General features: G+C 41.7%; 1 protein-coding gene and 1 long non-coding RNA gene across 2 annotated transcripts in view; one reads left to right on the forward strand and one right to left on the reverse strand.

The window, feature by feature from the left end:
• The window catches only part of etv4 (ETS variant transcription factor 4), a 54,848-nt gene that overhangs the window by 39,101 nt on the left and 3,735 nt on the right, over nt 1-12,012 (forward strand). Inside the window, exons 6-12 of the mRNA XM_015028542.1 lie at nt 74-203; nt 1,341-1,523; nt 1,653-2,053; nt 6,763-6,831; nt 7,499-7,546; nt 8,972-9,144; nt 11,067-11,168. Of these exons, the coding sequence (XP_014884028.1) occupies nt 74-203; nt 1,341-1,523; nt 1,653-2,053; nt 6,763-6,831; nt 7,499-7,546; nt 8,972-9,144; nt 11,067-11,168 (1,106 nt within the window). The remainder of the gene's footprint in view (nt 1-73; nt 204-1,340; nt 1,524-1,652; nt 2,054-6,762; nt 6,832-7,498; nt 7,547-8,971; nt 9,145-11,066; nt 11,169-12,012) is intronic.
• On the reverse strand, nt 2,507-6,818 carry LOC106945107 (uncharacterized). The gene is made up of 2 exons (XR_001424484.1): nt 6,736-6,818; nt 2,507-5,067 (listed from the first exon to the last, which is right to left on the reverse strand). It is a non-coding gene; the product is annotated as an uncharacterized LOC106945107 (long non-coding RNA).

The raw sequence follows: 12,012 nt of genomic DNA on the forward strand, positions 1-12,012 counted from the left end.
GAATCTAGAAACGTCTATTGTTAATGTGCATGAGCTAACCCTGTGTCTGCTTTCTGTTTATCGTCTCTTGTAGCAGTGGCATTTCACAGTCCTCCAGTCACCATCAAAAAGGAACCACAGAGCCCTGGCTCTGACCCCAGCCAGTCCTGTAGCCACAAACAAACCTTCAGCTACCCCAGCGGAGAGCAGTGCCTTTATGCCAGGTATCATGGTTTTTCACCTTGATTTGCAGATTAAAGCCAAAGTTTCCATGACCATCAGCGCTCTCTTTGGGAAAGTCGAGCACAGATTTGCTTCTTCTGTAAATTTTAAAAGGAAAGTGAGCACCTCTAGCCCCCTGCAGGTGCTTGGCAGTTTGGGTGTTACCAAAATGCCAGAGTGAAAAGTCATCAGAAAATAGACTTATGGAAGCAAATGTTGCTGCCCGTCACTCTGGGAATAGTTTTAAGGCCATTCTCAGATCATTTGAAGCCCACCATTTTCCAGCGAGAGAAGTTATACACAAGTGGAAAACATTTAATATAGGTGCTAATATTCTTGGAAAGTTCTGCAAATCCTCTGTGCAAGTTTCCACAGACATTGCAGAAAAATCAAAAGTTCTACCCCAAACTCCACAGCCCCAATTTGTCTGTACAGTCACACCAAAGTAAAAAAAAACAACAAAAAAAAACAGCACAAATTGAAAAATCTGTGCACGTATGTCTTGTTTAGAAAGGTTGCCTAGAAAAAAACATATCCTCTCTGACACAGAATGTGGCAGCATAACTTGTAAAGTAGCATCTGAATGAACAATAGGAATAGGGGAATATTGTCTTTGGTGCAGATGAGACCAAAGCATCTTAATCTTTACATTTTCTGTATCCTTTATCCAACAGAACATAATCAAATTTCATGTAAAAATGTTGCCTCTTTTTTCCAGAATTTCCTTCTGTGTCACCAAGAATATAAAACTACACTCTTCCAGTTTCTGAAGCATTTAAGTTGAAACGGGGTAATTAAGATCCTAAAAGAACAATGATTGGTTGTCTCTGTAAATGTTTGCTTGAATAGTAAAAAAAAATAAAAAATAAAAAATCAACAAAATAAATGAAGCAAACAGCAACTCAGTTTGCTCTTTCTGTGCAGTAACGGTTAGACATGAACAATGGCCTACTAATGGTGAGCATACAACAACAAATCTAAAACCACACATTATTGACAGAAGAGCGCTAACCCATCTCCCATTAGCTCTGTTAACGAACATTATTGACTGCAAAAAAAGAAGAAAAAAAAAAAAAAAAAACATTGCTCCTTGTTGTGACATGAATTCCTGTATGAATTTCTGTCGTTTTTATCAACAGTGCCTATGAGCAGAAAAGGGCTGCGGGAGGAGCAAAGAGCTCCTGTCCAGGGACTCCCATGTCCCCGATGCAGCAGCATTACTCCCCGAAACCTGCAGCAGCTGGACGGCCCGACGCCGGCTACCTGAACCCAGCTGCCACGTCCCAGCCCCTTCCCAGCAACAATTACCACATCAACAACAGGTTATAGAGGGGGGCGGGGGGGAATGCATTTTTTACTTACTTACTTAATTTTCCATGTTTTGTTACATAGATCCAGTAAAGGATCTGATGGAAGATCTAAAAGTTGAACAACGCGTTTTTATCTTCCAGTTCCAGGTTTCAGGGCACTTCAGCAGACCCTATGTGCCCCCAGTTCCCCCCACCAGCACAGGCCTTTCAGCGCATGCCGTCTGCCCCAGCTGGACATGGCACTGGAGGATGTGGCGTGGGAGGCGGTGGAGGTCCAGGGGGCGGCGGTGGCGGAGGCGGTGGTGGTGCGGCGTATCATCGGCAGCACTCTGACCCCTGTGTGCCATACCTGCAGCAAAGCTTTAAACAAGAATACCTGGACCCTATGTATGAGCGAGCAGCTCACATGGCAGGACCGGGCCACGGACAGGGGCACGGACCCCACCCACAGCCGCACTCACATCCACAGCCACATCCACACAGGTTTCCACCAGCCCACATGATGGTTAAGCAGGAGCCCACAGACTACACCTATGAGCCTGGTGAGTGATGATGTCTCCATACTTTAGTTTAGCTTTTGGAATATATATTGCCGTGTTCAGATGCAGCCACCGTGTAAAGTTTAGTGCCTACGTCAGAAGCCCTTTGTGTAGCAGAAAACTAACACTGCACATCACCATGAACACACCGTCATCCCCAGCGCGAGACAGGAAGACTTGAGACGTTGTGCGTTAAGAATGATCTGGTCAAAGTCCCAACTTCAATTCAAGAATCTGTGACAATATTTGAAAATTGATTTTGACATTTTTCTTCCATATGGCTTTCACCAAAACTTCTTCAAACTTTCAATCGCCTTCTTACTACTTATCCATAAGGAACAGCGGTGTTGTTGACGGAATACCAAATTGCAAGCAAATAAAGGCAAACTTTAAAGCCGTCATCGGTTTTCGAGGAAATATTCAGCAATCGAAATGGCTTTCTCTTTCTCTCTTTCTCTTAAATAAAGAAAAAAATTAAATGTGGACCCTATAAAATCAATCAATATTGGTGAATACAAGAATGTTCTTGTGGAGTAAGTCCATATTTTGGCCACTTTTTCCAAGTTTATTTTTGCATTGAGATGAAAGGTCTCTGGTGAGCGTGGCTAACTAGAGAACAAAATGTACAAGAGGAAAACAAACTTTTCCCCATGAATGCCGACTGCCTCTCAGCCTCCGAGACTCCTCCTTTCAACTCTCTGACACTCTGCAGCAAGAAGAAAAAAGGAAAGAAAAAAAAAAAGTTTAGTTTCTTCTTTTGGCCGCAGCTTTTCTCCGCCCTCTGTGAGAGAGAGAGGCAGAGGAATTTCATTGAGAAAATGGAGGGCACTGGAAAGACTAGAGTCCCTCGCGGAGTGCTCCAGGGTTTCAGGTTGCAGCAGTGGCTTCCTTTTTCTGCAGGCAGATGAACTCATAATGGAAAAATGAGTGTGCCGGCGGTAACTCAAACCTCTCACTGGCTGGCCTGCAGGAGAGGGTGTGTGTGTGTGTGTGTGTGTGGAAGGAGGGCAATGCTGAAGGTGGGGCGGGCGGTGGACGGGGTGGGGTAGCCGGCTCAGGCGCTTTAACGACGAGCTGCACAGGCAGGGAGCTCATCGGCTCGCTTCTCCCTGAGAAATCCAACACTTGGCACACATTCTGTCCTCGTTCACCTGCGTTCAAGATTCTCCTTAGCTGACTGGGAACCTTTCGGTGCAGATTGCCCGCACTGACATGAGCTGAATCGTGAAGTTAAAAAAAAAAGTGTTCCTGCTGTGCTGAAATCACCACATCTGAGACAAACGTTCACAGTCTCAAGACAGAGGGAAGAGGAAATTATAGGAAGATGTTTTTTTTTTGTTTTTTTTTTGTGGATAACTGCTATGTGGAGAGATTTGAATGTGGTGAAGATTTAACAAACTTCGGCGTCCAGTGTCACAAAAGTTTCATTATTCAGCGCTAATTTAACAGAAAGTCCTGGTTAAAAGTTTCATCCCTACCCCAAACCTGATTGAATCAGATGATTTACGAATATTTATATTTAAATAATGATCAACTGGCCTGATAAGTGATCAGTAGGGTCAACAATGCGAACATCTTGCGATACAGTTACATCTTCATTTTTATTTTATTTCATTTTTTTTTTTGTTACCTTCTTGTCAAGACAAATGGGTACTATAGAGGAAGTCAGTTGTGACTCCAATCTGCCTTACATATGGAGCCCATGTACATAACATTGCTTAGTTTGGGAAAATATAAAAAACAAAAACCTTTTTTATCCCAGAGTTTTTAGTGTGTTAATACCCCCATCGCTGTATTATACCTCTGCTTTTAGTTTTCATGGCACAGAAATATATTGTTAAATCATCACCTACTAAGCATTCAACACAGTAGAATGTATCATTTCATCAAATAAGCCAGACCTTATTTTCCAGACTTCTACCACAGCAGCAGAACTGATCCAACTGCAAGTGAAATATCACAGAAATAAGCCAGTAATAGTTTTACCTCATCTCATGTTGTCTGCACCATTAAAGATTTACTGAGCATGCCTTGGCAGAATGCTTAAAACGTAAAGTGAAACTGACAGCATGATCTTTTTTTTTTTTTTTTTTTTCTTGCTAGCATTTAAATTTCATTACCCCACACTGTGAGCTGGTCCTTAAACACGGAAAAACTAATTACACAAGTTAGTGGTGTCGTGGCAACCCTTTCTGACAAAGGTGAACACTGATCACGACGCAAAAGCGGAGCGCGCCAAAAACAAGGCGAACATGCCGCGAAAGGCGTGACGGGACTTGACGTTCCACAAAATCCCCTTCGTTCTCCCACATCTAGACGTGTGGAACATGTTTTGTTTTTTGTTTGTTTGTTTTTTGTTTTTTTAACATGCCACCATACACGGCAAAGTAGGCCACGTTGTGACACCAGCTTATCTGGGTGATTAACATTCAAGGCTCCAGATTGACGCACCTTTAAAGAAAAAAAAAAAAATGACACCGGCTTCATGCGTCGCTGTTGATGTGGGCTGTTAACGTGATGTTTAAACGGGAGGGGGGAAAAAATGTGTCCCGAAGCTTTAACGTCATCCTTTTTAATGGAAAAAATAGCAATGAGGCTGGGTTTTTAAGCAAATGGAAAATAAAGGCCGGACACTATAAACAAAGACGGACACATGCCACCACTTTGTACTCCATTTTGAAAACAGAGTCTTTGCAGTGTTTCGTCACTGCTGCCTTGTGTCACTTGAAAGACACAAACGGCCTTTCCACTCGGTGCACAATTAACCCCGGTGCTCTCGCTCACACCCTAATCTACCCATCACTCTCTGTTGTTGCCAGACATATCATTTACACTATGATCCAAAGTTGCTGCCCCGGAATGGAGGGCTTGATTTTCCCCAGTGGCATCTTATCGCAACCGCAGTTCTGCAGCTGCATTCCCCCGGAGTGAGTCACTCCAGTGAGAGCCACAGTCAAAGGGCTGTGCATTTCAGTTGTTATCCACTTGCTTTTCTCGGTGATGCACTTGACGGATAGCTGAAATAAAAGAATACCAGTAAACACACAGAATAGCCACTGACTCATCGTCTTTGTGTGTGCACAGACAGGTATAGAAAAGGAAAAGCACATGCACAAAGGTGAGCAGCTCAGGTAAAGGAAATGAGGCACAATGGCTTTGTGTAGCAAATACAGCTTTTTGAGTCAATCGATGATGTCCCTTGACAAGGTTCAGGGACGGGTAAAAAGTGCTACTTTTCTTGTCCTGATCCTTGTTTAAACATACCCACGGCAGCAACAAGAGCGAAATGATGTATGATTAATTTGTTCTCACAATGCTAGTGGTGTTTATACAATATATGCGCATTACACACCACACACCCTTTCTCAAACGGGTACTGCAACTTACTACTGTTTAATGATTTTTCCTAACTTGTGCACATCTGTAAAGACATCTGTAAAAAAAATAAATAAATAAATAAAATTTGCAGATCTATGATTTTGTCCAATTTGGTTTTATGTTTGTAATGTAAATCTGACTCAGCTCTGTCTTTGAGACCGAATCCCTTCTCTGCAACACCTTGACTTCTAGTGTACCCTTGCCCAATTCAAAATTTGAATTCGATTAGCATAGCTGCTTTCTTTTGCAAAGAAATAAACCCCACATGTTCTTCAGGAACATTAATGAATGTTCCTGAAGAACATGAATGAAACATTAATTTCAAATCTTGACACAGATTCTCATTTGGATTTAGGACTTTGACTGAACTCTTCTAACACCAATATGTTTTGGTCTAAACACCCAACTCCCTGTCCTTGCACAGGAAAATCCTCTCTGGCATGTCACTTCCACTACCTTGTTTAATAATGGGGATGCTATGTTAGGGTGATGTGCAGTGTTTATTTTATTCCTCAAATAGCATTTGAACTAAAGAGGTACACTTTGGTCTCATCCAACCAGATCAGGTTTTTAACATGTTTGCTATGTCCTTGAAATGGCTTTTGGCAAACCCCAAACAGAGCCTCCTATGACTTTTTTTTTTTTTTCAATCAATGGCTTTCCACTCTTCCATAAAGGCTAGACTTTTGTACTACGCAACTAATAGCTTTCCTATTGCTATAGATTTGTGCAGCTCGTCGAGAGTAACGCCTCTTGGCTGCTTCTATGATTAATTCTCCATTTGTCCAGCATGTCAGCTCAGGTGGACCGCCATGTTTTCTTTGGTTCGGAGTTCAGCCATGCTCCCAGATGAAGGAATGCCCCTGGTGCTATTAGATCATTAGTGCTGTTGGGATGTTATTTTATATCCTAAATCTGCCTTAAACTTGTTGTATGTGTTCTCTAACAAAGTCTAAGACTGTCACAGAACATCGGCATTTATTTATTTACTTAGTGGTATCAAAATAAAAAGGGTCCAATTGAGATTTCTTTCCACACTTAGATGTTGTCCTTGGATTGAACATTTATTAACATCGGACCAAATGGATGTTCTGTTCTTGCAGCACATCAGTCTTAGCTGAGAAACGCAGCTCTATTTTGGAGGGAGGGGGGGTTATCAGTGATACTGAATGTAGTCTCCGCGAAACTTCTCAAACTACACATTACAGTGTTTAACCCCTGGGCGTAAATAATCAAAATTAAGTTTAGGTTTAAGAACAACAACAAGGGAGGAGGGGGTGAAATAAGATCCATCTTGTGTTACTGACCTGTGGCTCTTTCTGTTTGTGTCCCAGATGTGCCTGGTTGTCCCTCCATGTACCACCATGCCGAGGGTTACCCAAACCCCCAACACAGCAATGATGGTAACAGTGATTTTTTTTCTCATTGTCTTGATCGACTTTTATTGCAAAAAAAAGAAAAAAAAAAAAGAAAACTTTTTAAATTTTTTCTTTAAACATTTTTCCCATTTTAAAATCTAAAAGCGTCACAGCTTCAAGTAGCCGATCGTCCCCCTCTACATTTCTTTCTACTATGGACCTTCACTCATTACAGCTCTGTGGTCATTGGGTAACCAGTGAACAGTGTCCATGTTTCCATTGGCCAACCAGTGGTGTGTTCATGTTTCCATTGGCAGAGGCTCAAAGCTCGCCCCTGCCTCATGAATCCTTGAATAAACACAACTCCTGGAAAAAGCAGAATAGTTCCCCAGCAAAAAAGGAAAACAGACCCTCCCCTTGCTCCCACTGTTTGTTGGACCATTTTTGGTCAAATTTGGCATATCAAAGCTTTTAAAAATGCCCAAAAAAAAAAAAAAAAAAAACTACTTCAACTACAAAATGTGCATTCCTCTTTTGAAAGCGTGTCGGGCGAAGAACGTTCACCTTTCCCCTCAGTGTTATTCCAGTGTGAATGTATTTTTTTGTGAGATAGTATTTAAAGTTTAGCACACGTCCTGATTGCACAGTCGAGTTCTTCTCAGATCCAGGGTGCTGCTGGAAACTCTGACGCAGCTCCCCTCTTGTCTCTCAGGCTATCTGTTCGAGAACGACTCCCGCGTTGTCCCAGAGAAGTTCGAAGGTGAGCGCACGCCCTTCACTCCCGCACATTTACACACACCTCAGTCCCAACAGACGAGCTGTCAGCTCGGGGGCAGCAGGCACCTCAGATGAGGTCACTCCAATCTCTATGTCTGCATTGTAAAGAAACCCGAGATCCCTGACTGAGATGTAAACAGGTTTGTGCGCTCCAAAGCTTTACTAAGTGGATTTGGTTTCATCATGCGGAGCTCCTCTGTCACACAGACGAGCAGTTTCCCATGGTGTGGCTGTTTGTTGACGCTACAAGCGATTGAGTGAAAAGCCCAAGGTGTCAGCGATGGCTGAACCGGTGAAGCGTTCGAGTTCTATGAGAGAGACAACGGCGGTAACTTAGCCACAGTTCTCATGTTGCTACAGTTGTGTACGACATATCCAGTAACAGGTAAACAACTGAGAAGCAAAACTGGAACATAGGTACGTCAGCCTGCTCACAGCTTCGTTCAAAACAGTTTTTTTTTTTTTTTTTTCTAGTTCTTAACCATGCAACATTTAGTTTTATGTTGTCCAGTCATTTCTGATCATTTGTCAAATTCTGTCTTAGTACAGCAATTTGTCGCTCTGTATGTAAGATCAGAGCGACAAATGTTCCCAATACTGCCTACATTGGGAACATATGAAAAATTTGGTAAAATATTCAAAGAATTTCAGACTTGCTCATGATCCGTAAAGGTCCATTTGATGTTTGATCTTTTTAGTAACTCTTAACTTTTGTTCAAACTTCTTGCATTCGGTGAAAAACAAAATTAACATTGACCGTCATATTTCAGACAAGTTCGATCTTCGTCAGGGTCACTTTCTGCAAAGCAAATACACCGTTTGCTTTGTTTTGGTCTAACTAGGTGAATAAAAAAAAATCACTCTCATTAAACTACTTCCATCATCCTATCCATTATCAATGAAGTAAAAAAAAATGGTGGTTGGAAAGATAATTCATGAAAAAGAAACAAAGAATAACATTTTTAAATATTGAAACTGCACACATCATCACGTAGTAGTGAGTTTTCTCATTACTAGTGTTGTTTCTAAAATATTCAGAAAATCTACTCCAAGATTTGAGCTACTTCAGAGTGAGCTTTTTAGATTGTTCAGCAGAAGCCAAAATCAGTCACTGTTTCTAGAATTTTAATTTTATTGTGTTATGGACTTCAATATCGAAATTATTCACGCCGTTTTAGTTTGTTTACTCATATGCATTTTGCCGCTCACTGATTTATTTACAGCGACTTTCACTTTAGACACTGAGGCTTTTTTTTTTTTTTTAATAAGTGAGAAGCCTGGGAATCACGCGGAGAAGCTGAGACACCTAAAGCATCATAAGAGCACCAATGTGTGACTACAATGAGTCCTTTCTGGCTACTTCTCCTAAGACTGAAGCTTTTTTTTTTTCTATGTTCCTCACGTCCAGGCGAGGTAAAGCAGGAAGCAGGCGGTGTCTTCCGTGAGGGAACGCCTTACCAGCGACGCGGCTCTTTGCAGCTCTGGCAATTCCTCGTTGCCCTACTGGACGATCCGGGAAATTCCCATTTCATCGCCTGGACGGGCCGCGGCATGGAGTTCAAGCTCATTGAACCAGAAGAGGTAGATCTGAATTCTGAATTTACCTCAAAAAATGCAAAGTTGGACAAGCCAGGAACTATGGTTCCATATGCTACTCGTACTACCAGAATTCAAAGGGACTTTGAGGAGTCTCCTAGAAGAGGCCCAAACTTCATCAGTTGCCAATTTCTTTTAAGTAAACAGAAACAAAGATATTAAGCTTTTCTCCATATCATTTGAATATGGAGACCTCGTTCGCTATGGATGACAGGAGGAAACAGATAGGATAACGTAAGAGCAGGGCAAAGAGGGAAAATGGAAATCACATGTAATTAATCACTTTGTTTTGATCAATTTTACGTACAAGGTGTTTTTTATTTATTTATTTATTTATTTATTTTTTGCTTTCAGCAGATGGTATTTTTCCTGTGCAATCCAACATAAACGGTTGTGGTCTTTGAGAAAGAAAAGCTATTTGCTGGCGCTGTAATTTGCATACATTTCAATGGACATTCCCTCAATCCATAATCCCTCATTTTAATGTAGGCAAACTGAGTCAGCACATATAGAGATGCTATTTACATGGTGAAGCTGTTTTAAGAGCAAATCTGCATCTGGGTTCATAATCAGCAGAAATAAAGAAAGCATGTGGGGAAAAGTGGATGTACAGACTCTCCACTTGTATTGTGGCAGTCAGCAAAGACCAACTAGCTGTTGATGGCAGCTCGTCGCAAGACCGACATAAAGCCTTCTGGAAAAGTTTCAAGTCATTTGTCAGTTCTGTTTATTCTTCTTTCAAGCAGTCGGGCTTTCTTGTGAACCTGGATGGTCTTGCTCAGTAGTCCCCCACCCCTCCCCTACTCCCGCACTTTCTAAAGGTTTGTCCAAGGTTTCCATTGGACTTGACATATGTAAAATGCTAGGAGTGTTTAAATCGTTGCGCTCAATACTGTAGCTGCTTAAATCTTCAGATTTGAATTAATACGGGTTCGCTTATGTTTGCAGAAAGAGATGAATAATTGAGGCGTTCAGTTTCAGGCCCATTACTGTACAGCACTCTGTTCACAGATCGAGTTAATGGCATTCATGACTAATGTACAACAGAGATATGAGCAGAGCAGAGGAGTTATTTTGGGATTAGCTCTTCTCTACTTTTTTTATTTAATCCCGATTCCAACTGTTCAGAGTGGCATGAGTCCACCTTCCCTCACCGACTCTGATCCCCCACCAGCCCCTCCTCCACCCATTTATTATTCACCAACATGAAACACAATGAATTGATAAACAAAGGGCAACCACCCCCAATCTCTCTCACCTGAGACATTTACACAATGTTTAAGTCTGCAGTTTGATTAGTCCATTTAGGTAGTTTCTTTCTTTCTTTCTTTCTTTCTTTCTTTCTTTCTAAGACAGACAGGTCCATATTGTGTTTTCCATTATCTCTTTACTGTACATTAAAAATGAATGGGCTAAGAGTTTTACAGGAGCAATTAGGCCTGAGAGCGTACTCGGAGATCAAACGGGGCAGCTGGGTGATGAAACTCGTCTTCTTCAGTTGGAACTCTTAGAGCCCCCCCCCCCCCCGTCCCTCATGATTCCTCTGAAGTGTTTGTCTCCCTCTCTCCTGTGTGTCCTTCTACCAGCTCAGCTGAGAGTTTAATTTAAGACTTTAGCAATGTTTCACAGCTGTTCATTGACAGCCATTGCTCCCCTTTCCACTGCGAAACACTGCGGGACTCTGGTTGCATTCAAGTGGTAATGGGTTACATAAAAAGGAAGTGAATCCACATGTGGGGACTCGCCCCAGCCTTGGGTTGTTGACGCAGTTGAACTTGAAGACCAGACGGGAGTTTGGTTTGCCACTGGGGGCCCTTAGTGGTCATAGTGTTGAATTACACCTGTGATTTATGAACGTTGACGGAAAGAAAACTGGAAAGTGGATGACTGACTTTTCTTTTCCCCAGGTTGCCAGACTGTGGGGCATGCAGAAGAACCGTCCAGCCATGAACTATGACAAGCTTAGTCGTTCTCTGCGCTATTACTACGAAAAGGGAATCATGCAAAAGGTAAAAAAAAAACCAAAAAAAAAAAAAACACACTCGCTAACAGGGAATGCAAGAAGCTTTCATAACCTTTAAAATTATTCCACATTATAATGACAAACGTCAGTGGATTTTATGTGTCAGAGTAGCGCATAACAGCGCATGATTGCGAAGTGGGGATGGTGATGCATTCCGTCAGAAATTAAAAAACTAAAAGGTGTGGCATTCATACAAATTCAGCACTCAAGTCTCGAATACGCCTAAATTTAGATCCAGTGCAAACCAGGCCCCACAAGAAAGCAAGCTGTTCATATGTTCACATGTGTGTAATTACATTTCTGCATAAATCTACCTGTTCTGTGAAGTACCTCAGAGGTCAAGGAGGAAGTCGTGGAGAAATTTATGAGACGGCTAAGTTATAAAACAGCATCTGTGTGAATATCCCACAAACCAATGTTTGTTTCGTAATCTAAAAAGAAAAAAAAATTAAAGAGTGCGATGCTGCTGCAAACCTACAAATACATGGTAGACTAGACCAAAGGAGGCTCAAAAGACTTACTGTAAAATACATACGGCTTAATTGCAATGAAAGGTGATGCTACAAATTCGTGGTGCATCTCAATATGAATGGACCTTGTTGGATTTCATTTTAATTTGTAAAAAAAATAAATAAATAAATAGTGAAAATCTCATGTAATATTCCTTCGACACTACTATTATCTACCACTTTGTGTGGTGCTATTGCATTACCTCCTCACAAAGCCTTTCTGTTTTATTCTATGCTGCTCACATTAACGGAGCATTTATCCCCCCCCCCCCCCAGGTGGAAACTTTGCTTGGGTTGTTTATTTTTCCAGCAAGGGGGAGG

The sequence above is a fragment of the Poecilia latipinna genome, unplaced genomic scaffold (assembly GCF_001443285.1).
Source record: "Poecilia latipinna isolate Pla-1442-1.1 unplaced genomic scaffold, P_latipinna-1.0 Scaffold128, whole genome shotgun sequence".
In the NCBI taxonomy this organism is placed as follows: Eukaryota; Metazoa; Chordata; class Actinopteri; order Cyprinodontiformes; family Poeciliidae; genus Poecilia; species Poecilia latipinna.